At 44.9% G+C, this 26,592-nt stretch overlaps 1 protein-coding gene across 1 annotated transcript in view; it reads left to right on the top strand.

Moving 5' to 3' along the window:
- The window catches only part of F13A1 (coagulation factor XIII, A1 polypeptide), a 28,188-nt gene extending 3,300 nt beyond the window's left edge, over positions 1-24,888 (top strand). The window contains exons 3-12 of the mRNA XM_008942894.1: positions 3,019-3,126; positions 5,362-5,536; positions 8,161-8,299; positions 13,364-13,467; positions 14,064-14,152; positions 14,456-14,609; positions 15,502-15,789; positions 19,173-19,333; positions 21,360-21,496; positions 24,744-24,888. Of these exons, the coding sequence (XP_008941142.1) occupies positions 3,019-3,126; positions 5,362-5,536; positions 8,161-8,299; positions 13,364-13,467; positions 14,064-14,152; positions 14,456-14,609; positions 15,502-15,789; positions 19,173-19,333; positions 21,360-21,496; positions 24,744-24,888 (1,500 nt within the window). The remainder of the gene's footprint in view (positions 1-3,018; positions 3,127-5,361; positions 5,537-8,160; positions 8,300-13,363; positions 13,468-14,063; positions 14,153-14,455; positions 14,610-15,501; positions 15,790-19,172; positions 19,334-21,359; positions 21,497-24,743) is intronic.
- Positions 24,889-26,592: the final 1,704 nt, after the last annotated feature.

The raw sequence follows: 26,592 nt of genomic DNA, 5'->3' as shown, positions 1-26,592 counted from the left end.
ATTAAAAACATGCACCTCCCTCAGTTTCAGCAATCCTGGGTGTTAAGAGCAATGCTCTGAGTGAATAAAAGGACTAGAAGCAAAGGCTGTATCATGGCTCCATCATGCAAGTATGTATTTTATATTTATGATATATAGCCCTGTGCAGAGGGGTAAGTAAAAAGCATAATGCCACGTGGAGCCCTAGAGGTGCTAAAATTATATGGCCATATACAAAAATACAGATAGACCTGTGCGTGGTGATATTCTTAGGCTGAAAAAAATTGCTTTGAGCAACGACAGCTGGAAGCTTTAACTCAGGTTGTAAATGAGAAAGGAACTTACAGCTCAAAAGTGGGTTACTAGTGGGAGATGAGTCTCACGGCTGCTGTCTAACGAGCAGCATCAGCTTGAGAGGAGGAAAGGCAAGGAAAAATGGACTGAGGAAGAGAAAAAACCAACAGACTCATTGAAATATGGTTGTAATGAATGAGGATGGAGGTGTTCCTTGGAACGTGGCTGTGATTCCTTTCTTCTGAGACAGCATAAATAGCCATTCATTCAGAAAAGCCCACAGGGGATTCAAGGGGAATCTGGCTTTAGAAGAAACCTAAGCATGCAGGAATTCTCTAGCTGAGAAATGTCAGAAGCTGGATGCCATATTGATCATTTAATGTTGGTTGATTTGTGAGGAAAAGGAGAGCAAGCAGGTGGGCACAGAGTTCTTCTTGCCACCATGAGCTGCCTCACGTCCATGAGCTGAGGTGTGTTGGCTCTGGGGTCAGAGCAGACCCTAGGAAATAAAATCCCACCTGCCTGCAAGGGGCTGTGAGAAAAACAGCCCTGACTCCACCCGTGCAAAAGGTGCTACAGAGCCTCTTACTTTGATTTAAATGATGTGTGAGGAAGAGCTCAGCGTGAAGGATGATGCCCTGAAAGCCAGCCCCAACTAAATGCATTGCTCTGGCACACAGCACACGCCTGTGTGCAGGCAAAACCCCTTTGTCTTTTGTATTTTCTCATGTCCTGTTTCTCACCTGCAAACTTCCCCAGCTCCTTACCCCTGAATTTGGCTCATTTTGATTTCAGCTTGTGTTGAGCAGCCAGTGCCTGTGCCTGGCCCAAGTTCACTCACCTACTGCTCTGGTTCCTCTGACTTTTCAGGGCTGTCCAGCCTTACAAGTGCTAAGTTTTTACTCCTCTTCCCACTAGAGTTCACACCAGGAGTGAGAGCAGGAAACTGATTTAGTTTGATTTCATGTTTTTAAATCCCTGGATGGTGAAGAAGGACAAAACTGGCTTTAGAGTTAAAGCTGTTCTGCATCCTACACTACTGCAACAGTGAAAGGCAGCTAGACTTTACAGCTTGTCCTACCTCTTCTCCTCTTAATCCAATTATTTCACAAGCATTCATGTCATTTTGTAAATGCTAAGGTGGAAGGCAACAACCCTGACAGCAATTCCTCTCCTCGTTATTCTCTCTCTATAGGCTGGCAAGATTGACAGCCCCTCATAAACTGTAGCTGAGAAAGATTTAATTTTCAGGGTAAACTTCTTATTGATTTAAGCCAAGTCTTAAGCACTGCTGATGACTTCAAGTCAGGTTTTGATCCTGGTGAAAATGATAAACCATGGGGCCAGAGCAGAAGAAAGGAGAACTTGAAGTAGGAAGGGTGGCTGTGAGGGCTCAGGGTTCACATGGTTTATTTTGAGGGTTCTCCTTGGGGAAAAAAAGGAGGAAATGGCTGAAGTTGGTGAAACGTGATGGTGCCTCAGCTTTCTTGGCTTATGCCACAGCTTGGCTGTCACCTGGGATGTCACCTCCCTCCCTCCCACCTCCCCTGCAGCATCAGCAGCAGTCTTGACCCTTTGTGGCTTGCTTTCCAGCTCTCTGGCCTCACACCTCCTCCTCCTCCTCCTCTGCCTCTCCCTGTGCAGCCAAAGCAGCAGCTTGGTCTGGGGCATTGCTCACTTCCTTCAGGAGGCACAACTCAGATCACCCTTATCTTCCAAGGAGCCCTGGGCCAGGCTGGAGAGAGCCACAAAATGAATCCAGTGCTAGCAGCAGCACGAGAGCAAAAATCAAATTAGCATGAATCAAATTATTAAGGATGAAAGAACATAAAACCTAACCCAGGACGAGCTCCGTGGAGTTTCTTTCAGAGCCTTGATTGTCCAGAGAAGATTCTGTGTCTGCAAGAAATGTGTTTTATTAAAGTTTCCTTTCCTTAATTTCCATTTCCCTGTCTCCTACCACTTTCCAGGGGACAGACGTGTTTTCCTTTGCTGTGCAGTTTCTCTTCAAGAAAATGAAATACATTGCAGGGCAACTTCTGTGACAAATGGTTTCTGGTCTATTTAGGCACCTCTGCCCTCAATTCATTCTTCTGCTTGTTCATGCTGGATGGAAGAAACTGCAGGTTTTCACTCTATTTTTGTAAAAGACTACTCTAGGTCACTTGGTATTTTTGATATCTAAGATGGGTAGAGCAGGATTAATCTCTATCATCAGCTTTTGGCTTGCCAATTTAAAGCAGATCTTAAAATAATTTAAAAATGTGTCTTCAAATTAACTTGGGCAAACCCATTATTGTTCAGCTTCCCAACATTGCATTGGCTGTGTCAGGGAAGTCCTGACCTGAACAGGTCTGGAATCTGAAGGACATGAAGTCCTTCACCAGCAGACTTGCTTCTTGTAGTTATTATTATAATATCTTCCTATTATATACTTGTTAGCCCTTAAAATTTTATGTCCTGTCAGAAAGGCTGTGTTGTCATTTCAACCTTCTGGAAACTGGACTGAGATTGAATTGAAAATTACACTTTCTTTTCCCTCACAGCCTCTTATATATTTTTTTTGCTCTACATGGGCAATTATTCGAGGAGAGAACTTGAACTTTTAAACACACAACTTTGACTTGGCCAACTAACTTAGAAGCTGGTCAGCAATTATGACAACAATGAGAAATAACTTTGCTTTCCAGAATAAAAAGTGACTCAGTTTCCCCTCTGCTTCCCCTTTTATTTTCTTTTATCTAGTTTGAAGAAAACATTCTGGATGCCTGTCTGTTCCTGATGGACAAGGCAGAGCTGGAGCTCTCTGGGCGTGGAAATCCCATCAAAATCTGCCGTGTTGCCTCTGCAGTGGTATGTAATGGATGCTTAATATGTGTCAGAAACAACCCATCAATCAAAGCCAGGCTGGTTTAACTCATGCCCCAGCGTGCTCACTCCAGCAGGTGCCAGGTCAATTGTCCATTCTGATCTCTGGGGTTTTATTTTGTTCCACTGAAGATGAAATACGTTGGCTCATCATAAGACACTGGGTGTTGCTCTGTCTGATGTGTAAACCCCAAAGGGCCTAGTCAGGTTGAGAATATTTATGTGTGCTACCTTGGCCCCAGAAGAAAACACTGTGAGAGCTGTCTTCTTAAACATGAGGTCCACAAAACTTACCACATTTGGGGTGGAAGTACCTAAACCAACCAGAAGCAAAGAATAAGGAGAAGTCTTTCCATAACTCCTTCCTTTCCAGCTGCTAGGCACCAGGAGTCATGCTGGGGGTGCAAGAGCAGTCCCATCCCTAAGGTTCAAGGTGGAAGACTCATTGAGGGTGTGGAAGGCAGAGGCTGAGTCCTCTCCTCTGCCTTATAGAGGTCTAAAATGATGACTTCTGATTCCCACTCTGGTCATTGAGCCAGTGGCATTAGATATTCTCCCAACTCAGCTACTAAAGTAGACTGTCCACAAAACATGGGCTGCTGGAGATGGATGAGCCTTTAACCCTCTTGTTGCACCATCTGCCCAAGCTTTAAGAGAATGAGCTCTTTGTCTTAGGTGACATTGAAATGGGATCTTCAGCCTCTCAGTGCCACATTCTGAGCATCTTTCATGGCATCATGTTCATTAGAATAGCTTCAGCAAAATGTACTGGGAACATCCCCACTTCTCTTCCTCTTTTAACCTTTTGATTAGTTCTTTCACCCCAGACATGGCTTTAGACTTCTAGATAGAAGTAAGCACTGAATGTGGTTCTTTCATCACTGGGCTAGTAGGTGTGGTGTCCCTCATGCAAGGACTGTGGAAACCTTAAGAAGAGAATAAAACAAGTTTATGGACCCAAAATGGGCTGGGATATTACTTAGGTTTTGAGCCATTCAATCATTTAGGGAGATGGAGAAGTTTGCCATTGGAAATCTAGGAATCAACGGACTTTAGGTCTAATCCACAAGATTAGGCCATAGTTGGGTAGAAGTTTTGGCCATCTGAAGTCTAGACCTCAGGAAGAAGTGGCCAAGAGCTGCTGAAATCCCACGTGTGTTCCTTACCCTTGTTCTTGCTCAAATTGGAAGGTGGTAGAGCTGAGCTCTCCTGAGGAGGTGCTCCCATGCTGGGATCCTTCTGAGGCCTCCTGACATTGCAGAGCAGGTGGAGTTGCCCCCTTCTTCTGCTCCTCACAGCCAAAGGAGAGCCTGGAGACCAACCCACTGCCCTGTCCTTGAAGTGCCTCTTTCCTTGGCACGTCTCCCACAAGAGTGAGCTGGGCACAACCCCTTAACCCTTTGGTTATGACTCTGAATTCTCATCTTGATCCAGTCCTAGGGTTCACAGCAAGTCGATTTTCTAATTATAAACCAGGACTTAATCCAGCCAAAAGCATTTAAAATGAGAATGGTGATTTATTTGGCTGGCGTGGAGCTGTTCCACATTAGCATAATTAAAAGGTACGGAGCAAATGAGCTTTTTGCAGAGCCTCAACTGGTTTGGTTCAGATGGCAGTGAGGAGATGTATAGCTCGTTAATGCCTATCAGGATAGCTATTAGTCAGCAAAACTCCTTGCTTTGGATCATCTTACCAGGGGAAAACTTACACAGCAAATTCCTCCTTGTTTTCGTGTCTGCTGGACCAGAGAAATTAGGTTCTACTCTAAAAATAACAGTGGGCTGGTTCTCCTCTCAACCTGCTGTGAATCAGGAGAGATTTTAGTCAAATCTCTGGGCTGATATGGACAGAAAAAGAGGAATGTTAGGAAAGAATCCAGCTTGGTATTTCTGGAGCTTGTTTAGGAGTGTATAACTGCTCATGCTTATTAAAAACACATAGCAGTACACATTAACATTAAAATTCATTAAACTGGCAACGTGGATACTCATTAATTTCACTAGTATTGTAAGTGTCTGACCTTCATCCAAAATTGTGCCATGATGGGAAATCTATGGCCCTTAGCAGGGTTGTTCTGTTCATCTCCTACCTTCACAATTAAAGATTTCTGTCTTCTTGGCTATATTCAGCCTCTCCCACCCTATTGTTTTCTGATGGGTTAAAAAGATCTTCATTATTGAGTCTCTCCCATCCCTAAGGCTCGTTCCCTCTGCTTTCAGATCAACTCCAGGGATGATGATGGTGTGGTTGCTGGCTCCTGGGACAATACCTACACTTATGGTGTTGCACCTTCAGCCTGGACAGGAAGTGTGGACATTCTCTTGGAGTATTACAGTTCTAGACAACCTGTGAGATACGGCCAATGTTGGGTCTTCGCTGGTGTCTTCAACACATGTAGGTATTGGGGTGAAAAGCTCCACGCTGATTCTTACAGAACAGAGAGAGCTTCTAAGTTAAACCAGCTAAAACACTTCCTGGTTCTGTGGTGTGCAGGAGTAAATAGTAGAGAGACTCAAAAATACATGGCCAAAATAGGTGGTCTCTCAATAGTATCTCCTGCAGCTTGGCTGCTCTGCCACACAAAGCTGTTAACTATTTATTGGTTCAGTAAAATGTGTTCAGGGACTCACGAGGGTAAATTTGGGAGCTGGAAAATGAGGCTTTTGGCACAGTCCACATTTCTGTCCAGACATCTGAGATGAGCAGGGGGCTTGTTATCTAGACATGTTGCATGGAACTATTACCCAGCAGGGGATATGTAGAGTCATAGAATTGTTTTGGTTGGAAAAGACCTTTGAGATCATCAAGTCCAACCCTTAACCCAGCACTGCCAGCTCAATTCTAAACCTTATTCCTGGAATAATGAGCAATCACCCCTATCCACCCCTGGAAATATTCCAGGTCAGGTTGGACAGGGCTCTGAGTATCCTGATCTAGTTGAAGGTGTCACTGCTAGTGAGCAGGAAGGTTGGACTTGATGACCTTTAAAAGTCCCTTCCAACCCATTCTATGATTCTGTGATCCAAAGGACCTGAGAGTTGTCCACTTCCCCCACTGGCTGAGGTCTCATGGTCTGTACTGGATGTTCCTCAGCCTCTGCACAACACAATGGGTTTGAAAAGCCTCTTGCAAATATTTCCTATGGATGCGATACATCACAGTGGCTTCCAGAAGCCACTTGGTCTTCTCTGCCCCTTGCCTCATCTGGATTTCTCTAGACCACAGCCAGCCACACCCCCATTTCTTCCACCTTCCCCCAACCTGGCCCCGAATCACCGCTACGCAACATTTTGCCTTCAGGCCCCTGTGAAACTGGGGCGATGCAGCAGAGCCCTGGAGCTCGCTGTGTTCGATGGAGAAACATCTTTATCTGGGGCAAAACCAGGCTCGGTTTGCTGACTAAGTTACTCCAGTCAGAAACCTGGCACCTTGAACTGCTGCGAGGATTGCTGAAGTCGAAACTTTGTTGAGTGGTACGAAATGAAACCGTTGTCCAGTGGCTGCTCTGACACATCCAGCTGCTGACCACTGCAGGGAGAGGACAGCAGAGGTCCAAACAGCCTTGTGCAGCTAAAAGGCTCCTTTTGAGCTGATTTGGAGTCTTAGCTGCCAATATTTTATCATCGTGACCAGTCCAGCTCTCCAAGGTTAGTGTATTGTACACCCTGGATAGTCACCCCTTAAAAAATGCTAAAACATTCTGAGCAATGCTCATTAATCTTGAAATTGTCAGACAAATTATTTTCAACGAGCCCTGATGGCTCCACGTGCTGGAAGCCTGGGAGGACACTTGAATTAAGTTGAATCAATAGGTACCTATGGTATTGGCTGCATCCAAGTAATTTGTCATCCAGGAAGTTGGGATGAATGTGCAGCAGCCTTGCACTTTATTGGGAGTCACAGGAGTGACACTCATGAATATACAAAACCCAGCAGCAAGGGCTGTTCAAGAGTGCAGCATCAGAACTGTTTTCAAATAGGGGTTTTAATAAAGATGTTTCCTCTTTAAAAGAAAAAAAAAGGCAAAAACTGCAAAAACCCACCCACCAAAAAAATAATCAAACCAACTTTGCTTTCTGCAGAACCACGTTGGCTCCTAAATTGGAAAACAGGAGCTTTTTCTTTGGCTGAGAGATAAAATATTTCATCTGGAGAAGCTGGGAGGATGTTGTCACCCTGCAGCCCCACTCTTCCCTCTGGGCTGTGCTCTGTGCCTAATTTATCAGCCAGGATGCACCACAACCACAGAAGCCTAATGATGCTCTACTGCACTTCAGACACAGATGTAGTGTTTCCACTGCTATTTCCCAAATTTAGCACTTATCAAATGGGGACAAAAGTCATCAGTGCTGCATTGTGGTGATCTGAGTGAGATTCAGGGGTAGGGGCTTTTATATTTCCCCAATCCTTTTGGGTAGACCCCATCCTGATGGGAGATGTCAACCAGGAAAGCTCTGAATCAACCAAAATGAGAGATTTTTCCATTAAATTTCTCTTTATCACAGTCTCACAATACTCCTGGGTTGCTAATTCTGGGAGACTTCATTTATTTTGCATTTCTTAGGACTTATTTTTCTTTATACCACATTTGGTCATGCAGTTGACCCATTGCACCCAGATTTGCCCTGAAAAGCTCCAGTGAGGTCACTGAGCAAGACTGTTCTAAAACTATTGGTAATCAGATTATATTACATTAAGATTACATTATTATTAAGAATAAGAATATTCTATTTCATTACATTATTATCCATTATTATATTATTAATCAGATTATATTGGTAATTAGATTATAACCACTGTATCATTGACTATATTGAATGCTCACCATTTGGGGAACAAATAAAATATTTACTGTATGTTGTATAAAAAGAGATGTGAGGAATTATTTGGGGATAATTTTATCCTAGTTTATTTCCCATTTTATTCTAGCTGTTAATAACTTCTCTCCCCCCATCCTGTCATCCATGAGCACAGTCCTTATATATTTCTCCTTCTCATCACTTTTCTCTCTGCCACAGTTCTGAGGTGCTTGGGGATACCTGCCAGGCTTGTTACCACCTATTCTTCTGCCCATGACAACAATGCCAATTTACAGCTGGACTTCTTTCTGGATGATGAAGGACAAGTGGACACCAAACTTACAAAGGACTCTGTCTGGTGAGTTCTGCTGGCAAGAGAACCTTTAAAGTGTCAACTAGATAAGTCCTAAGGGCCACGACAGCCATGCCTGTGGTTTATTTCATTCTCTGTGCATTAAAGAACACTGACAGCTTATGTAAAACAGAATGAAAGGGTTGTTAGTTGGCTGACTAATACAAAGGGCTTCTCATGTAAAGAGACAAACTCTAGGGGATCCCATGGTAGGACAAGTGGAAACAGCCTCAAGTTGTGCCAAGGGAGGTTTAGGTTGGAGATTGGGAAAGATTTCTTCCCCACAAGGGTTGTCCAGGCATGTCCTTGGCTGCCCAGGGCAGTGGTGGAGTCCCCTTCCCTGGAGGTATCTAAAAGCTGTGGAGATGTGGTGCTGAGGGACATGGGTTAATGGTGATCTGGCAATGCTGGGTTAATGGTTGGACTCAATGATGTTCAAAGTTCCTTCCAACCACATCTATTCTATGATTCTGCTGCTAATGTTACCATAGAGTGTACATTCAAGCACGCTGGAGGAGAACTGGAATGAGTTTGTGCTCCTTAGGGCCACATAAGATTTCTAAAAATGGAAAGAGGTCGAATGGGCACTTCCATCAGTCTGGAGCCAGGCTCAATAGCTATGGAAAAACATCCTGCTTGTTCTGCTTCCACCCAGCTCCCATATTCGTGGCCTGGTGTTACCTTGTGTACGTGCTGTCCCTGTCACAAATAAATACTTTCCAAAATAACTCCAGTTCAGCAGAAAAAAAGAAAACAAGCCAAAGTACCACACAACCTACCAGACTCCTATCACCAGACCTATAAAAAGAAAACTTGCTAGGAACAAGAAGTGGAGTCTACGTATTCTTTCTGGAGAAGACAGCCCTCTAACTTGTTTCTCAAAGCCTTCCTGTCTCCTGTCTGACAGAAGTGTAGCTTTTATTGATTATATGCCCTGTTCCATAGAAATTATGTGTGGGTTGTTGGCCCTCGAGCCTCTCCTCCTTAGAGTGAAGCAGTCAATGTGACCTCTACCTTCCTATATTCAGGAGATATTTGTCCTATTCAGTGTTAATAGACCTGATTTGTGTCAGCGATGCCTTCAACTCATCAGCAGAGCTGCTCAGCAGCATCTTTCATTAGTAGCTTCATCTCTGGGAGTTTTTATATGAATATTATAATAAACTCATTCTGTGGTGGAAGAAAGGACTGAGCCTGTTGCTGTAAGCTCCCGTAGGGTGATGTCCACAATCTGGTACCAAGAGGGAATCTAAGGAAAACAATGAGGTTCATTTACATCTGAAGCTTGGATCACAGCCTCACAGAAGGAAGAGACTGGAAGGGACCCCTGGAAGTCATCCCACCACCTTGCTCAGAGCAGGGGCTGTTACAACAGGTTGCACAGGGCTGTGTCCAGTTGGGTTTTGAACATGTTTAAGGGTGGACAGTCCACAACCTCTCTGGAAAACTTGTGCTGGTGCTCAACCATCCATCCCCCCAGTAAAACAAGTGTTTCCTGATGTTCAGACAGAATTTCCACTGTTTCATTGGTGCCCATTGCTGCTTGTCCTGCTGTTGGGGGTTGCTGAGAAAAGTCTGGCTCTGTCTTCCTCCCCCAGCTCCCCATCCAAGCATTTATACACATGGATAAGGTCCTACTGAGCCTTCCCACCTGCAGGCTGGACAGTCCCAGCTTTCTGAGCCTCTCCTTGTTGCCAGCCCTTGGTGTATCAGCCATCCCTTCTGGTTTTCTGTAGCACCAAACTTCTCCCCCTCTCCTAACCCAACCTATGAAACCTCTCAGCCACTTTTGACATTTCCTTTTCCTTCCCAACCTCTCCTTTTCCCAGCTGTTTCCCAAGACTTCTTCAGTCCTGGTTTGGTTTTTTTCCCATTCTTTTGGGACAGGGCCAGATCATCCAAAATCACCTTTGGTCCACTGAAATCTATTTACCACCTCACACGAGCATTCATCCTCCCACCCCACGTTTGCTTTTCTTTGGCTTCATTGCTTTGTGAACTGCCTTGTTCATCCTTTTATCCCCCTGGTGCATTTATTAGTACATGGTGCACATAACCCTTTGGGCATGACTTAATATCTTACACACCTCTTTTCATTTATCCTCTGTGTCCTTTCTCCTCGTTGCTCTGTAACACTCCATGGTAGCCCTCATGTTGACTTTAAATGGCTTGTGTCTTAACCTTGATTTTATTTTTAATGTCTCTTTTATTTCTTTTTTTTTTTTAGAGGACGAGCTCAAGGTATTTATAATGATTTTTTAAATGTATTTCTCACTTTTATTTATAATCCCCTGAAAAAAAAGTGGAAGCAAAGCTCTTTTTCTTTATTAATATATCATTTCTATTGCCTTGTACTGCTGGAGCTGAGCTGTCTTCAGGTTTTAAATACTCTCAGACTTCAGGGATACTTGGAGCCAGGATTTTTAGTCCAATCAATCTCTGAGCGTGGGGCTCCCTGTGAATGTTATCTGACATTTATCTATTTTTATTAAAGATCATCTTCTCCCTCAAGATAGGAAACGACGACAACAACAACAAAACACATCTACAAAATTACACAGACTTTGCAAAAAGTTATTTTTATAAATCTGGCCGGATTTGGGGCCATCAGTACTGTCTCTGTCCCCTTACTTTGTTCTCCTTGTCTTTCTTAATGATGATGTAAAGACACTTAAAGAATATTTCTCTTGGATGGGAATCAAGACTCACTTCTACTGTGAGGTCCAAGCAGCCCAACCTCAGTACCTCAGCAGAGACTCACTTGAAGTCACCTAGCCCTGGGATGGGTTCATCCATGTCCAGGCTTGTGGAGAAAACCCTCCTGAGACTCCCACTCACTTCCAGCTCATTTTTTTCTCTAATTTCTCAATATTATCACTGCCTTCCTCGACCTCAGTGCCTGAGCTGACCAGCTAATGAAAGGGCAGCAGCTGTTTCCAGCGTGTGCCTGTCTCATAAGCAATATGAAGTACCCTTCTTAAATTGTCTTCCAGGCATAAAACCCACCTGGTCATCTTTTATTAATTTCCCCATCGCTTTGTTTAGTCTATTTGTAATTATCTCTGTAAATATTTAATGGTCACTACATTGATCTGGGCAGCCATTCTTGCTTTCTTTAATGACTCGGGCTTGCTGTAGAATACAAGGACTACAGAATCAGTTGCACAAAGGATGGCTGGGGAGCCAGCAACTCATCTGTGCTCACTTCCACCAGAGAGAAGGTTCTGCTGGGTTTCAGAGAGGTGATGTTCCCCTCATCCTCCTTTCCTTCATGCTCATGTGCTTTACAAGTGATGCCCTTCTGTCCATTCACACTCAGCATCCTTAAGTGTGTTTGCTCTTTGCACGGCAGCAGAGCTGAGGAAGTTGCCATCCTGTTGAGCCCAACACTACACCAGTAAGAAAAGTCCTCTCCCCTAGGATTAATAAAGACAAAAATACAGAAAAAGCTACATTCCCTCTTTCCCATGCTATCATCCCCCTCTTATTTCCTCATCCTTCCCCCCTGCCTGCTCTTCAGGTTCTTCTTTTGCAGCGCACAAAGCCAGCGACACCTCTGAGTCTGGTTCAAAGTGAACGAGGGAAGGCTCCAGGGCAGGGATTATCTCTCTCACACATTGCCAGAACACTTTTCACAAACCCACCTACCACAAAGCGTGTCCCAATTCTCTGGTAGCCCTCAGCAGAGCATGATTCAGCACTGACTCCTCTCAGCAGCATCAAAAATTCTCTGAGCGTGCGGCATTTTCCTTGAATAATTCCTTTTTTCTGTAGTGCTGCTTCATTAACTCTCCTAACTGACAAGTTTTACCCTGATCCAAGCTTTCATTTCCACTTTGAAATGTCTTGTTAGACAAGCCTCAGATCCTTCCAACTCGGCTTCATGGCTGTTTTTCACCTATTATTAATGAAATGGTCAGAGTTTAACAATCCCCATTTTGGTTGCTAATATCGTTGCGTGTACTAGGGGCTGTATCAGCAGCTACACAGATGTAATTTTATTCATATCTGCTCTAGGATATGTATCATTTGCAAGAGAAATTGCCCTTTTTTCTACTGTTTCTTTCTCTTTTTTTTTTGCAGTAAAGGAATTCCAACACTTTGCTGGCTTTACTGCAAGAGCCTCTTCCTGGGCTGTCTTATTTTCTTGCTTGTGCTCTCCCTTGAGTGCCAGCAGCACTACAGGGAGGTACAAGATCTCTCTTTTCTGCTCATCTTTGAAGCATTCTGGGCAGACTGTGATGGTGCTGTAGTGTTTTTTTTAGTTTTCTTGAGCATCCAGCCAAGTGAAGGCACTTCAACCCTGAGCACCCAGGTTGAACCATGCTCAGATATTCACCTTTCACCTCCCATCCTAAAAGCAAGACTTGGCAAAACTAGGGGGGGTTTAATGGAAAGCTGTGTGTTGTAGAACTGACCTCCTCATTGGCATGGCACCCTTGGACAACCTCATAAAGAATCCACAATGAGGATGGTCTTCTAAAGCCTATGTGCAGGGTCTTCTTCTCAGCCAGCGTGGAAAGCAGCTAAGCACGTTTGTTTTGAGCCATGAAAGCAAAGCTACACACTGTACATTATGGGGTTAATCCTAAAATTTCTTCAGGAGAGGCATCAAAGATTCAGTTTAATAAGCTTTTAAAGCAATTTTTAAAGCAGACCACACTTTAATGGCTTGAAGAAGATTCCAAGCTTGCTTTAGCAGGCAGTCTAAAGAGGAGGTGTCTGGCTGGGAAGGGATTGAGTTTGTGTAGCTCTTCATATACCCTCACAGCCTCCAAGCACTAGGCTGAGACATTTACATCCAGAACATATTAGAAGAATCAAAAAGCTTCTTCAACTTGCAGTCAAGAAACTTCAATGAAGGATTGTGACCTTCAGGTTTTAAAAGATGGGCACCAAGCTTTTAGACCTAAAAATCTATTCTCCAAACAGCAGAACAAGAACTTTTTCCAACCTTCAGTTGGCAAATGTTGTTATTGAAGTGGTGGCAGGACATAAATACACAGGTTTGTTTTGGTCTCTGTACTTCTTTCCAAGAATTTAATGTTCTGGTCCCATCTCTTCTTGAAGGAATTATCACTGCTGGAATGAAGCCTGGATGACCAGACCTGATCTTCCTGTTGGTTTTGGAGGATGGCAGGTTGTTGATGGGACACCTCAAGAAACCAGTGATGGTAATATCATTTCAAGTCCTCCTTAGATCTCTTTCTGATGCCTGTGGCAAACAACGAGCTGATGATTGCTGAGCCAATGGCACCAGAAGATGGCTTCTAAAATTTTATAGAATCTATACAGGAGCCTGATCAAATTAATTCTCCTTCATTTTATGTCTGCAGTCCTTCCTAAACTTCCTGAGCAGGCTTTAGGCAGGAGAGAAGTGATTTTTCTCACTGCTGTTCCTTCCCCAGCCTGAATTTTCCAGTTCTTAAAAACTCTTAACAAATTTGCAGTGAGCTCTTTCTCAGTCTGTGATATAACTGGGCCCTCCCAAAATTATCTGCTTTAACCAAAACTGCCTGTAACTGTATTTCAGGCACTTGAGACTTTATGGTGTCTTTAAGATCCTGAACAATTAAGTTGTTTCAGTCTTGAGTCTGTGTTGTTTTGAGGGCAAATAACAGAAATTAAGCTTCACACTTCTTAGGAGTTTTAGTAAACTATTAAAAGAGTGCACCAAACCCTGAGAAATCTTCTTCTCTGAGAAAATACAGCCTTTTGATATGCTTTTAAATTAATTTCTTCTCTCATTTTCTCTCTCTTCTCCCCATAGGTATGTACAGGTGTGGCCCAGCCTCAGTTCAAGCCATCAAACATGGTCACGTTTGCTTCCAGTTTGATGCTCCTTTTGTCTATGCTGAGGTACATAGCTGCAAACCTTTAGTGCCCTGAGTGCATCAGTGGGACCATAGGTGAGGCAGAAGACAGGGCTCCACTGCAATCTGGGGATTGAGAAGTTACTTCCTGTATATTCCACATCAAAGAAAAAAAAACATCTCATCATTATATTTTGATAGGCAAGCTTTATTTTAGCATATGACTAATTTTAAACACGGGACATCGAGGCAAGTAATTAGTGGGACTTCCAAGTCAATGTGTCATTGTTTTGAGGGCAGATTGGATTCCCTTCCCCTCTACTTCCACCTTTTCCATTTAATTTTATAGGTGAATGGTGACATTGTTTACATAAGAAGGGAGAAAAATGGAACCCAAACCATAGAAAACATTGACACGACCCATGTCGGGCGGCTGATTGTGACCAAAGAAGTTGGAGGGGATGGAATGATGGAGATTACTGAGGATTACAAGTTCCAAGAAGGTGACTTGAAATGGGGTGGGACCCACACCGACGTGCATTTCCCCCAGTCACGTCTTGGATGGTGGATTGACAAACCTGTGACACTGAGGGAGCTTCGTGAAAAGCTGCCAAGGTGTCCTCTGGAGCTCTTTGACTCCACTCCAGAAACACTGGAGATGTCTTGATGAGAGCCCAAACTTTGCTACTCAGAAATGCTTTGGACTGAGGGAGCTGTAGTGGAAAAAAAAGGGTAGTCATGGAGCAACTCAAAGCATTCAAAGCAAGTCAAGGCTTCCTGTACAGTTGTGTAGACATCTCTGCTCAGGCCAGATGTCTGCACAGAGTAAATCAGCATAGCTCTACTTGTGTCAGTGAAGCTCCATCAATTTATCTGATCCAGCCTGAATCTTTAACACCAGCTCCCTTGGAAGCAGTGAAGTTCTCCTAATATTAACTTTGCCACAGGAAGTTTCGTTGTCCTCATCCATTCATTTCAGCTACCACAAACTATGGAAGATCATAGAATCATAGAATGTCTGGGCTGGAAGGGACCTCCAAAGGTCACCTAGTCCAACTCCCCTGCCATAAGCAGGGACATCTCCAGCTAAATCAACCTACTCAAAGCTTCATCCAGCCTGATCTTGAATGTCCCCAGGGATGGGGCCTCCACCACCTCTCTGGGCATTACAGGGATCTGTCACCCTCATACCGAAGAACTTATTCCTCACGTCTAACCTAAATCTGCCCTTTTCTAGCTTAAAGCCATCTCCCCTCATCCTGTCACTCCAAACCCTTGTGAATAGTCCCTCCCAAGCTTTCTGGCAGGTCCTGGCAGGATGCACCCTGCAGTCAGTGAATGGGCTGATGGAGCATCCCTCTTTCTTTCCTAAATCTGATTTTTGCTTCTCTCTAGGCTCAGCAGAGGAAAGGCTGGCTCTGGAAACTGCTCTGATGTATGGTGTCAAGAAGCAAATGCCCCAGGACACCACTTATCAGCCCCAAAAGGACGTGGACATGGAGTTCCAGGCCCAAAAAGCAATCCTGGGCAGTGACTTCAAAGTCACCATAACCTTCAGGAACAGGAGCCGCAACTACTACACGGCGACCACCTACCTCTCAGGCAACACTGTGTTCTACACAGGAGTCACCAAAAAGGAGTTCAAGAAACACTCCTTCAGTGCAAAACTGGAGCCCTCTTCATGTAAGACCTTCAGAGTTGTTTGCAGACCTGTTGGGGTTTTTTTTTAACTCTGTATCATTGACCGTCACCAACGTCTCTTCCCATGGGTAGAGTTCTAGTAGCATTGGGGTAGGAGGCTCTGTTGGGTATATTAGTACAAAAGAAAGCAAAGGAGTGCAGGTATTAAGCTGCCAGGTGTTGTTTTTCATGCCTTTAATCTCCTAGGGGTATCTCAGCAAGTGAAGGAGAAGTTCTGGTTCTCCAAGGTGTCGTTTACCTGGACATAAAGCTGAGTATCTTGTCTTGGTAGAAGCTGACAAGCTCTGAGTGGGTTCTGTTGCTCCCCTGGCTTTGGAGGACTGGCTGGTTCAGGATTTTGTATTTATTGATATATATATTTACTGAGTGATCTCAAATGATGTGTAACTAGAAGGTGCCACTAGGGAGGAGGAGGGGTTGCCAGTTGGGTGGTATCCCAAAGGTGAGTTATCTTCACAGCCACAGAATCTGCTTTTCCTCTGGACTGTAGTGGGGAGATCCTGCCTCCCTTTTCTCAGGAGAAAAGCTGTTCCTGGCAGCCCCATTTGGAAAACAGTGAGTGTTGAGGAGCTGCTGCACCCCAAAGCACTATGGAGCAGGCTGGTTGCACGTTTTTATTTGGAGCTGATTCATCTCCATGAAGTAGGAGTCTGCTTATAGGGATCTAGAGGTGAAAGTCAATAAAAACTCTATCTCCTGTCTATAACAAAGCCCTGACAGCTGCTTGCTGGTTCTTTCTGACTCCCCAACACCTTCTTGGGGGTCTGGAAATGGGGACTGGGGTGTTCCAACACTGCCTGTCACAACACAGCGTGAGGGTTTATCGTGGCTTGCATCAGCCACTGAATATTTGATCTGAAATACTCCAAAACTTTCAGAGATGTGGCTAGGTACAGTGAAAACTCAATTTCTGTTCCACAGTCTGAATTCTGTGTCACTTCTTTGATGGGGGAAGATTCAACGTTTTGTAGGAGATGTGCAAACACCTGGTTCTACAGTGAAAACTCAATTTCTGTTCCACGGTCTGAATTCTGTGTCACTTCTTTGGTGGGGGAAGATTCAATGTTTTGTAGGAGGTGTGCAAACACCTGGTTGACTTTCTGGCTGGGATTTGTGCTTGGTTCCAGGACTTCTTGCATCCAAGGTCTGTGTGAGGTGTTATTACCTAAAATACAGCTTGGAGGCCCATCTAGCTCCTCTGTGCAAGAAATCAAATGAATAGATGTTTAAGCATCACTGAGCCTCATAATTCTTTTTTTTTCTAAGTAAATGGGTTGCAAAAAGCTTCTTGAAACCGTGCTGGAGACTCTGAATTGACTGATGGTGTGAACATGGACTAGGGAGAGACACCTGAGAGAACATGGACTAGGGAGAGACACCTGAGAGAACAGAAGGTGGATTTTTTTTTGCATGTGTAGCAAAAGTACAAAAAAAACCCACCAGAAAACAGGTTTCAAGATATCATCACCTTTCAAGGTGGAAATCACCTTGTGTCTGAGCTACACTCATCAACTCGTGGAGTGCTTTGTCCCACAACAGGACACAAAACCTCCACGGGTTCCACCATCTCTGAAGGTGATAGACAAGACCTGAGCATGGATTCTTCTGCCCTTGCCTTGGAAAGGAGGGCAGGTGGAACCAGGTTTGGGGTAGATGCTGAGCAGATGGGTGGTGTGAAGGGAGGCAACAGCATCCTTTGCAACCACGTGAGAGTAATATCAGGGGGGTGATGGGAAGGCACCTTCCCAGGCAACCAGGCAGAAGCTGTAGGCTTCATTCAGAAGTGTCTATCTTTATATCCATGGAAGTAACAAAAAAACCTACAATAAAAAAGTGTCAAATGCATTTTTCCAGCCCGTGCTGCTGCGAGGATGAATCCAACTCAGTTTTCAAACAAGAAGCCACTGCGTGATTTTCCAGAATAATGATTAAAGGAATTGTGTGGGTTGAAAACATCTTTGAGGATTTGAATAGTTTAAACCTTCTAGTGCCTTCAAAGGTGCTCTCACATCTCCTGGGTTATATTTAGTTTTCTTTTTTGGAAAGGCTGTAAGGCAGCTCCGTGTTGTGTCTCCCTTGGCTTTCCCAGGTGTGAGAAGTGGCACTGGAAACTGAGCATAAAAAAAACCCTATTATTAATTTTTTTAATTAAATTTAAACTGGAAAGCTGCCTTTTGTTTCACTCTAAAGTAATTTCTCTTCAATTTTAAGTAATTTAATCATTTACTTTAAAAAAAATGAGAAATACAGGTTGGGGCATTGTGGAAAATTCTCTTACAGGAGATAGAGAGTAAGAAGGAGGGAGGAAGGAAGAGGGAGCACATCAAGTGGATTTAAGGCTGGCCTGGTAAATCCAGGTCAGGTGGGCACCAAGGGAATAGCTTTGAAACCAAATCAAGGAACTGGGTTTGATGTGAGAGGATCAAAAGAGTGGCAGAGGGGTGAATGTCACTTAGCCAAGTGAGTTCAATTATCTCAGCGTGGACAGCGTGTGTCACAGACACAATACAAATAATGGATAGCAGCAATAATCAGAGTTAACAGATGGGAGATCTTGATGTGTTTACTAGGGTTATAATGAATGTTTAGAGAGGCAGGAGCTCCAGGTCTATATATTCTGCCTGGTCACTTTGTTAGAGCAGGTCTGCTTCTCTGCAGCACATCCTCACCCCGTTGTTAGCCTGGGAATTGCAGTTCAATATGGTTCAAATTAATTATTCCCTACATCTCAACCCTCTAGCCTAAGGGGACTTGTTCCTTCCAATAATTATTGGCAGGGAGCACGTGAAAGCTCTCAGGAGGGCATGGCTGGTGACAGGAGGACCTTCTTGCTGAATATTGCAAGCAGGTCCAGTGCAGGACAAAGACAGATGCCCAGACGTGTCCTGGCGAGCAGGGAAGTCTCCCAGGTAGCCTGAATGGGCTCACAGCCCACCCGTGGCTGCTCTGGTGGCATCCCTGGGGGCATCTCTCTGTCAGGAAGAGGAATAAAGTGACAGGACAAATATGTCCAGGGGGACACGCAGAGCTGGGTTGGGCTGTCATGGCCTGTGTCTAGTTATTGCCAGTCTTGCTTCTCACTTATTTTGTCAAGAAACCTTCAGCAGTGATCGTGGACCTGGTGACAACCCAGCTCCTGTCCCAGGGAGCTCACAGCCTGAAAGGCAAGAGGGCAAGATAAGAGGGGGAATGGTGAGGTGAAGAAAGGAAGATTGTTTGGGGACAAAAAAAATCATTCTTTCTTTGGTGGGGGGCTACTTTTTTTTTCCAAGGCACTGATGTAAGAGGTTCTGACCCTGATGGGAGGTGCAATTAGGGATTAGATTGCTTCAGAGACCTTTTTCCTTTCCTCTTTCTCCTCTCAGCCAGCTCTTTCGACGTTGTGATCAAATCAAGTGAGTACCTGAGTGAGCTGCTGGACCAAGCCTCCTTTCACTTCTTTGTGACAGCACGGATCAATGAAACAGGGAAGATCCTGGCCCTGCAGAAGGCAACAGTCCTGGAAATCCCAGCCCTGAGGATCAAGGTAGCTCAAGGCTGGGGGGGAGGGAAGTTGAAGACTCACCTCAAATAGTGTGGTTAGTTTTGCACCCCTCATTACACTGAGGTGCTGGAGCACATACAAAGAAGTGCAGCAAAGCTGGGGAAGGGGCTAGAGCCACAAGTCTGGTGAGGAGTGGCTGAGAAACCTGGGGTTGGTGGAAAGGAGGCTCAGGGGAGAGCCCCTCCCTCTCAACAACTCCCTGGAAGGAGGCTGTTAGCGAGGTGCGGTCAGTCTCTTCTCCCAAGCAATAGGAGAAGCAATAGGACAAGAGGAAGCAGCCTCAAGTTTTGCACCAGGGGAGGTTTAGGTTGGACAGGAGAAAAAATGTCTTCACTGAAAAGTGTTGCCCAGGGCTGTGCCAGGCTGCCCAGGGCAGTGGTGGAGTCCCCATCCCTGGAGGGGTTTCCAAGCTGTGGAGATGTGGTGTGAGGGACACGGGGCAGTGGGGACCTGGCCCTGCTGGGGGAAGGGTTGGACATAATGATTTTAAAGGCCACCATTCTATGATTTTATTTTGCATATGGGCTGCTCCCTACAAGGCTGTCACATGAACTTCTGGGACTGGGGGGCACGTGTGGGGGTGCATATTAGAGCTTCAGTGTAACACAGGCCTTATGAAGCAGCAGCTGGAGTGTGCAAGGATGTGTAGATGTGTTATATATTGCACATTAAAGCCTGAGACTGACAGTAGTAGAGAGCTGAAGTGATCTTAGCAGAGGAAGGAGGGGAAAAGATCTGAGAAAGCTGGAAAACCTCAAAGGATAAGAGAGGTTACTCACTGGAGTGACTCAGGTCTTTAACTACTTCACAAGTCTGTTCTATTTAAAGCAACCTAGCACAGAAGCCTCTTGCTGAAGAACAAAGGACTCTCCTGTTGAGGTGAATTTGCTCAGGAAGCTCCTGCAGGTGCTATGGAAAGTTCCTCCAAACTAGGATGGGCAGCATCCCTTTGGGACCATGCTTTCAGCCTCCTGCAGGTCCAGGGGTTTCTGCAGGTGGTGGCATGATACCTGCAAAACTGTAGAAGCTTCATATTTGTGACAGGACAAGGACCTTATGTCATGTGGCAAAGGCAGGGCTGAGGTACAGAGTTCCTGGTTCATAACTGAGTGTCCAGATCAGCTGCCTCAGTTTCAAAAGTGCTGAGCCTCCTTCATGCTTTGCATGATGCCTTTTGGATCTGCTTTTTCCCTAATACTGAAAAAAGAAAACAATCAGAGCACCTTTTTAGGAAGATTTATATAAACATGAATAAAGCCCCCTTAAAATTCAAGATTTTGGAATAAATCTCCCTTATAGACCTTTCCCCCCCTGTATATTTATTATTTGAACCAACGTTCAGGTTTCCATATGATAATTTCTGTGGTGACTGCAGCCTGCTGAAGAAGCTCTTCAAAAATTGTAAGTCAAAACTACAATGAAGTTTGTTAAAAAAAAAAATAATCCACTCCCTTTCATGGGCTGCAGAAATGTCACCAGGGTCTGATCAGATTATTGGTATTTTCAAACCAAAAGCTTTTTGGTTTACTGAGTGTTCTGGAAAGGAGGAAGACAACAAAAATAAACTCTGCTTCCAATATCTGTCTTTCCAAACCTAGTTTGGGTTGGAAAGGACATTTCAAGGTCATCTCATCCAACCCCCCTGCAGGGAGCAGGGACATCTGCAGCTAGAGCAGGGTGCTCAGAGCTTGGTCCAACCTCCCCTGGGATGGTGCCAGGGATGGGGCAGTGACCACCTCTCTGGGCAACCTGGGCCAGGGGCTCAGCACCCTCAGCATCAAAAATTCCTTCTATGCAGTCTAAATCTCTCCCCTTTTAGTTTCAAACCATCCTCCCTTGTCCTCTCACAACAGGCTCTGCTCAGAAGTCTGTCCCCAGCTTTCTGATAGACCTTCTTTAAGTCCTGAAAGGCTGCAAGAAAGTCTCCCACATTTAACCCTACAGATGTCATCACGGGGTGGATTATTCTTCTCAGCTTGCAGAGCGTTGTCTTGTCCTTGTCTTGCAGACCCAAGGTGAGATGGTGGCTGGTAGAGAAATGTCTGTGACTGTGGAATTCACCAACCCTCTGAAACAAGCCCTGGAGAACGTCACGCTGCGCCTGGAGGGACCCGGCGTGCTGAGAACCATGAAAAAGGAGTTCAGGTAGGGAGGAGAGCACAACTAGCTGGGAGTTCATCTCCAGGAGGCTCACAAGAGACACTTAACTCACGCTGGGCTGGGTAATTCCACTCAGCCACTCTCCTTACCTTCAAATCCAACCCCCAGGGGAGCTGTAGGTCTCAATGCTCCAAAGAAGTCAGGCTGTCCAGAGAGCCTCTGAGAGCATTTCATCTGCTCAGGACCAGCTCTGGAGGAAGGGGCAGTGCCTGGGGGTAGTTGCTCATGCAGCCTGAGTTTACTTTTTCACTGTGTGACATTCTTTTTAGCACTTGACAATAACACCTAGGAGCTGCTCTCCCAGAAAGTCAGATTTATCCTCCCCATCAAGCGGTTACTGCCAAGCACCCAGGGTGTGCAAATCAAGCCCTGGGCTGGTTTTCAAACAGGGTTTTGCTCCCCTCATGTTATCCACGATTATAGAAGACATTCAGGTACCTCAGATGATCTTTGCAGGCTTATGTCAAGGCACAAAAGGTGTGTGGGATGCAGCAGAACCCACTGGGTTGGCTGCAGCACGTGTGATCCCTTGGCATATATTCCCAACACCCGCTGCTCCCAAGCCTAAGGAGAAGGAAAAGCACCTCCCTGATACCTGGAGCTGCACCTCATGATGCTGCAGTAGCACTTCCACACTGAGGAAATTGTTTCCTAAACCTTCTTTCCATGGGTTCAAGGATATAAACTCAGCATTAGCCAGTTCCAGGATACAGAACTGAGATCCTTGGAAAATTCTTGGGCAGGCAAAGCAACGTTATCAGTCAGTTATCAGCTGATGGTCCCCAAGTGCATGGAAAAGGAGTTTGAAAAATCACCTGTGCTTCAGCAGCTGCATAAATTGCCAGCTTTATCTGCAGCTAGCAGAGGAGGTCTGAGCCTGGCTGCACCTGGGGATTAAAAAAACATCCAAGCCAGTCTCCAGAGTGGAGCTGGGCAGAAAAGTGCCTGTGGAAGGGCATCACCCTGCGCTGGCTCTGTGCCTGTGGTGAGCTGCAGGAGCTGCTGAACGTGACTCAGCACGGGCCACACCACTTCCACAAGCTGCAGCACAGCCTGCCAGGCTGCCCAGCCCTGCCATCCTCCCCTCTTCTTCATCCTTCTCATCCAGGAGCTGCTGAGGGCTGCTCTCACCTTCAAGGATGCGGGAGGTGGCGGGTGCATCAAAGGCATAGGAATTCAGGAGATAAATGACTCATGAACTGACATAATTTTCCTTCCAGTCCCCCTGTTTTCCTCTTCTCCCTTGGCATCACTGAAAATGGAAAGGGAGCAGCTTAGTCATTGTGAGGTTTAACTCCTGTGAGATGAATGGAGGCTGCAGGTTACCCACGCAAAGGACAGAGCAGGGGCCAGTTGTAGTTTATTTAAATAATAATCACATTTGCCTCCATGCATTCAGAGTGATAAATGGCTGGGGTGAGGTGATGGCTCAGCATATTACACACGACCATTCATCACTGAATTCTCTCCCAGGAAAATCAGATTAGAGTGGCTTCACTCTGTGTGCAAAGAGAAGCAAACCTCTCCCAGGCTTTCCCCACCCTTCCACTGCTTCCCTGTCCACCAGAGATGGATGGATGGATAGATGATAGACAAGTAGATGATAGATAGATAGATAGATAGATAGATAGATAGATAGATAGATAGATATTAGCTTCAGAGAGATGAGGACTTATGGAAAAGGCCTTGGCAGCAGCAGTTCCTACATGGGGCACAGTCTTTGCTTGACAAATGAGAATTAACCAGGCAGTGATTGATAGTGGTGAAGGGATTTTAGCTAAGCATGCATTCCCACTAGCAGGCAAGTCACTTTCTACATGTTAAAGCTCAGCTAGCATTAGCATTTGTACAAAGAAGCAAGTTGGTTGAGAAGGAGGAGAGTAGACAAATAGGAAAAGGTGGATTTGGTTTCCCAGCACAACTGTTTTCTTCCTCTGCACACAAATATATACATTTTTATATATATATATATGTATACACCCAGAAATGACAGCAATATAAATCAGAGATGGTAGTGCTGTGAAGATGTGATCTGGAAACCTTCATTCTCAGAGAATCTGGCCTCCCAGTGATCCAGAATATAGACTGAACCTTGCTGTGTCTTCTTCACTTTCCAGAAGGATAATCCCTTGCACATAAACTCTCCATCTAAAGAGGTATTTAACTTTGTGCAGCAATTGAAGCCACTGCTTTATCATGCTGCCCTTTTAGTGGGCAGGCCACCTGAAGGGAACTGAATATCTCTCATTAAGACCAAAGATAAAGAGGGCAGATATTTCTATCCTGACCCTGGGACGTGGCATCTGAGAGTCAAACCCAGCCAGATGAGAATTAGAAACAGTGACTAAAGCTTGGGCTTGCTTTACTCTCACTTTATTCAGGTGTTTGCAGAAAACACTGGCTAAATTCATCATCCTCTCCCTTAATGCTGAGGAAAAGAACTTTTCTTGTTATAAATATCCCCCCACTACACTCCCTGCTCCAGTGGTTCTTTTGGAGCTGCTGTAGCCTGACATCCCCCAAACACCAGCCTCCAAAATCTGCATACAGAACATAGTCAAAGCACTGAAAAATAAACACAGAAACCCAACACTTGAGGCTCTCTGAGCATCTTAATTGTAACAAAAATGGAAAATCAAGAGCAGCACAGAATACAGTTGCTTGATGGGGTGAGTTATCAAGAGTCATACATGATGTAGAAGAGTAATTGCCAACAGCAGGACAACCAGGGACACTTGGACCTACTGGCATGGGCATGAAGAACATCTGGAGTGGCCAGTGAGGAGATCTGCTGATGTTGTGTCTGTGGGAGGGTGGTTCAGGGGAGGAGCTGGCAGAGGGTTTGTGTGGGAATGCCCTGGACACTGCGTCACAAGGACTCATTCAACCATTTCAGGAATCACCAACAGCCTTCAGGGCATACTAAACAGGTAATGTGGAATTACAGAGTAGAAAAAAATCCCTTAGCTCTAAAGAAGATCATTCTGTAAGTGCTTGAGGTGGAAGAGAATGGATTCCCTTTGGAAATTTGAAGTTATCCTGGAGGAAAGGTTTTGACAGAGTCAGTGTTGAGAGGAGTAGATGATGGAGGGAATAATTTATAGGACACTTATGAGAATGAGGGAAACATGAAAAAATTGAGACCTCCCCCTTTGGTTTCTGCAGCTGGGGGTCAGGCTGGGAGCACTGGCTGGCTGACCACAATCCTGTTGCTTTCTTTTTTCCCTCACAGGCAGATCCCAGCAAACTCCACCTTGGTTTGGGAGTTAAAATGCATCCCAAGACTCCCAGGGCTACGAAAGCTGATTGCAAGCCTGAATTGTGATGCTCTGAGGCACGTGTATGGGGAGCTGAACATCCAGATTCAGAAACCATGAACCAAGGGGCTGCCTTCATCTCTCACGTCTCAAAATATCCCTTTGCTAAAGGCTGGGAGGGGGGAAGAAGTTGAAATCTGCTTGTTGTTAGTTGGGTCATCCTTGTGCTGAATAAAATTCAATAAAGCGAATTAAGGGGGAAGATTGGGGAGAGCATCAAAAAGTGGCTGGATAGTGAATGATTTGAAATGGGATAAATGTAATTAAAGGCAATTCTAGGCATATTATTCCTATTCTTTTGTGTTAATGCTGCAAGGAAGCCTGAGAAGCTTCACTCACCAATGTAGCCTGAACTTCAGTTTTAATTAAGGCCTGATATTTCACTGGAAAGGGGAAAAAATAAGAACCCAGCCTTATAAATTCTTAGATTGAGTTACACAACCCTGTGGTAGATGGTCCAGGCTGCAATAAAAATGGGTATTTCCAGCTAGTGGGACTGCACTGCTTTATCTTACCTTGTTATAATTTCCCAGCTCATGAAGAGCTCACTTTGCTGGAAGCATCTCTCAGGGTGTGTTATCTGAGGAATATTCCCAGCTCCTTGTGTCCCTGTGCTGCTTCTCCCACTTTTTTGTGTGTGAAGACACCCACACATACTCCCTCCTGTATTTCATGGCCTCATCCCCCCTGGTTTGCTGCTGATAGACTGTTCCTCTCCTCTGCTTGATGAAAATCAAGAGCTTTTTATGCCCTTACTCAGAGTTTATCCCAGCAAACCTGCATTTCCTGGCCACATCTCCTGTGTGTGTTCTCTCTTCACCCTTTTCTGCCTTTCCTGCACTGAAGCCAGGGATGAGTTTAGATGAAATCACACCTGAAACTTCCCCAGGAATCACAACCCCTGCAGAATGAAGCCCTGTTACATGACTGTGAGAGAAGTTTCTTCACCCTGGGTTTCCCACAGCAGAATCTGGGGCATCAAATCTTATAAAAAGGATTTATTGAGGTGATCCAGTGGAAAAACAGCTCGAGCTGGTGCCCCCAGAGAGGGACCCTGGAGAAAGACATTTTGGAGCACTTACACCTTTACAATCTAAGTTCCTTTTCCTCACACAATGATTTGGTCCAATGGGTCATATTTGGGGCTGGGATCTTCTTATTCTTTCTCTGTCTCCAGGCTGGTGGTTCCTTACTCATCTTCCACTCCAGTGGAAGAAGGATTTAAATTAAAGCATGTGTGGCTGCACTTGTGTCTTGTGTCCTGTCTTTGGATCCAGCAGCACCACAGACATCACTTGTTGCATCTTAATAGTAGAAGTTAAACAGGTCACTTCTGAGCCATGCTAGAGATGCCTTTTTTTTTGGGTGCTAAAGAGAAAACCTTATCTTTATTTAAACAAACCAACAAAAAAATAATTACAGGCTCCATTTAATTATTTGCCTTCATTTTTTCCTTCTGTTTTACCAAGTGACTGCTTGGTGAAGGTGGCAATTTCCAGAGCACATCACAGTGCCAGCAAAGAGAATCCTCAGAATCCCCCTGGAAGTTGCTTCAACATCTCAGAGTGCCCAGTGTGCTCCTAATGAAACTTTTACCCACATCCCACTTCTGAAGTGTGATTCTCTCTGCTAAAAAGGTCCATTTTTTTTCCATCACTCTGTAGGTTCATAGAGTTTTGAGATGTTCTGCAATGCTATCTGCTTTCTGCTCTATTTCAGAGTAAATATGTCCCAGTCTCACTGTGGTTACTTGCTGTCCTTCAG

Source organism: Merops nubicus, unplaced genomic scaffold, assembly GCF_000691845.1.
Source record: "Merops nubicus isolate BGI_N331 unplaced genomic scaffold, ASM69184v1 scaffold656, whole genome shotgun sequence".
Lineage (NCBI taxonomy): Eukaryota > Metazoa > Chordata > Aves > Coraciiformes > Meropidae > Merops > Merops nubicus.
This window is presented reverse-complemented; position numbering and strand designations above follow the sequence as displayed.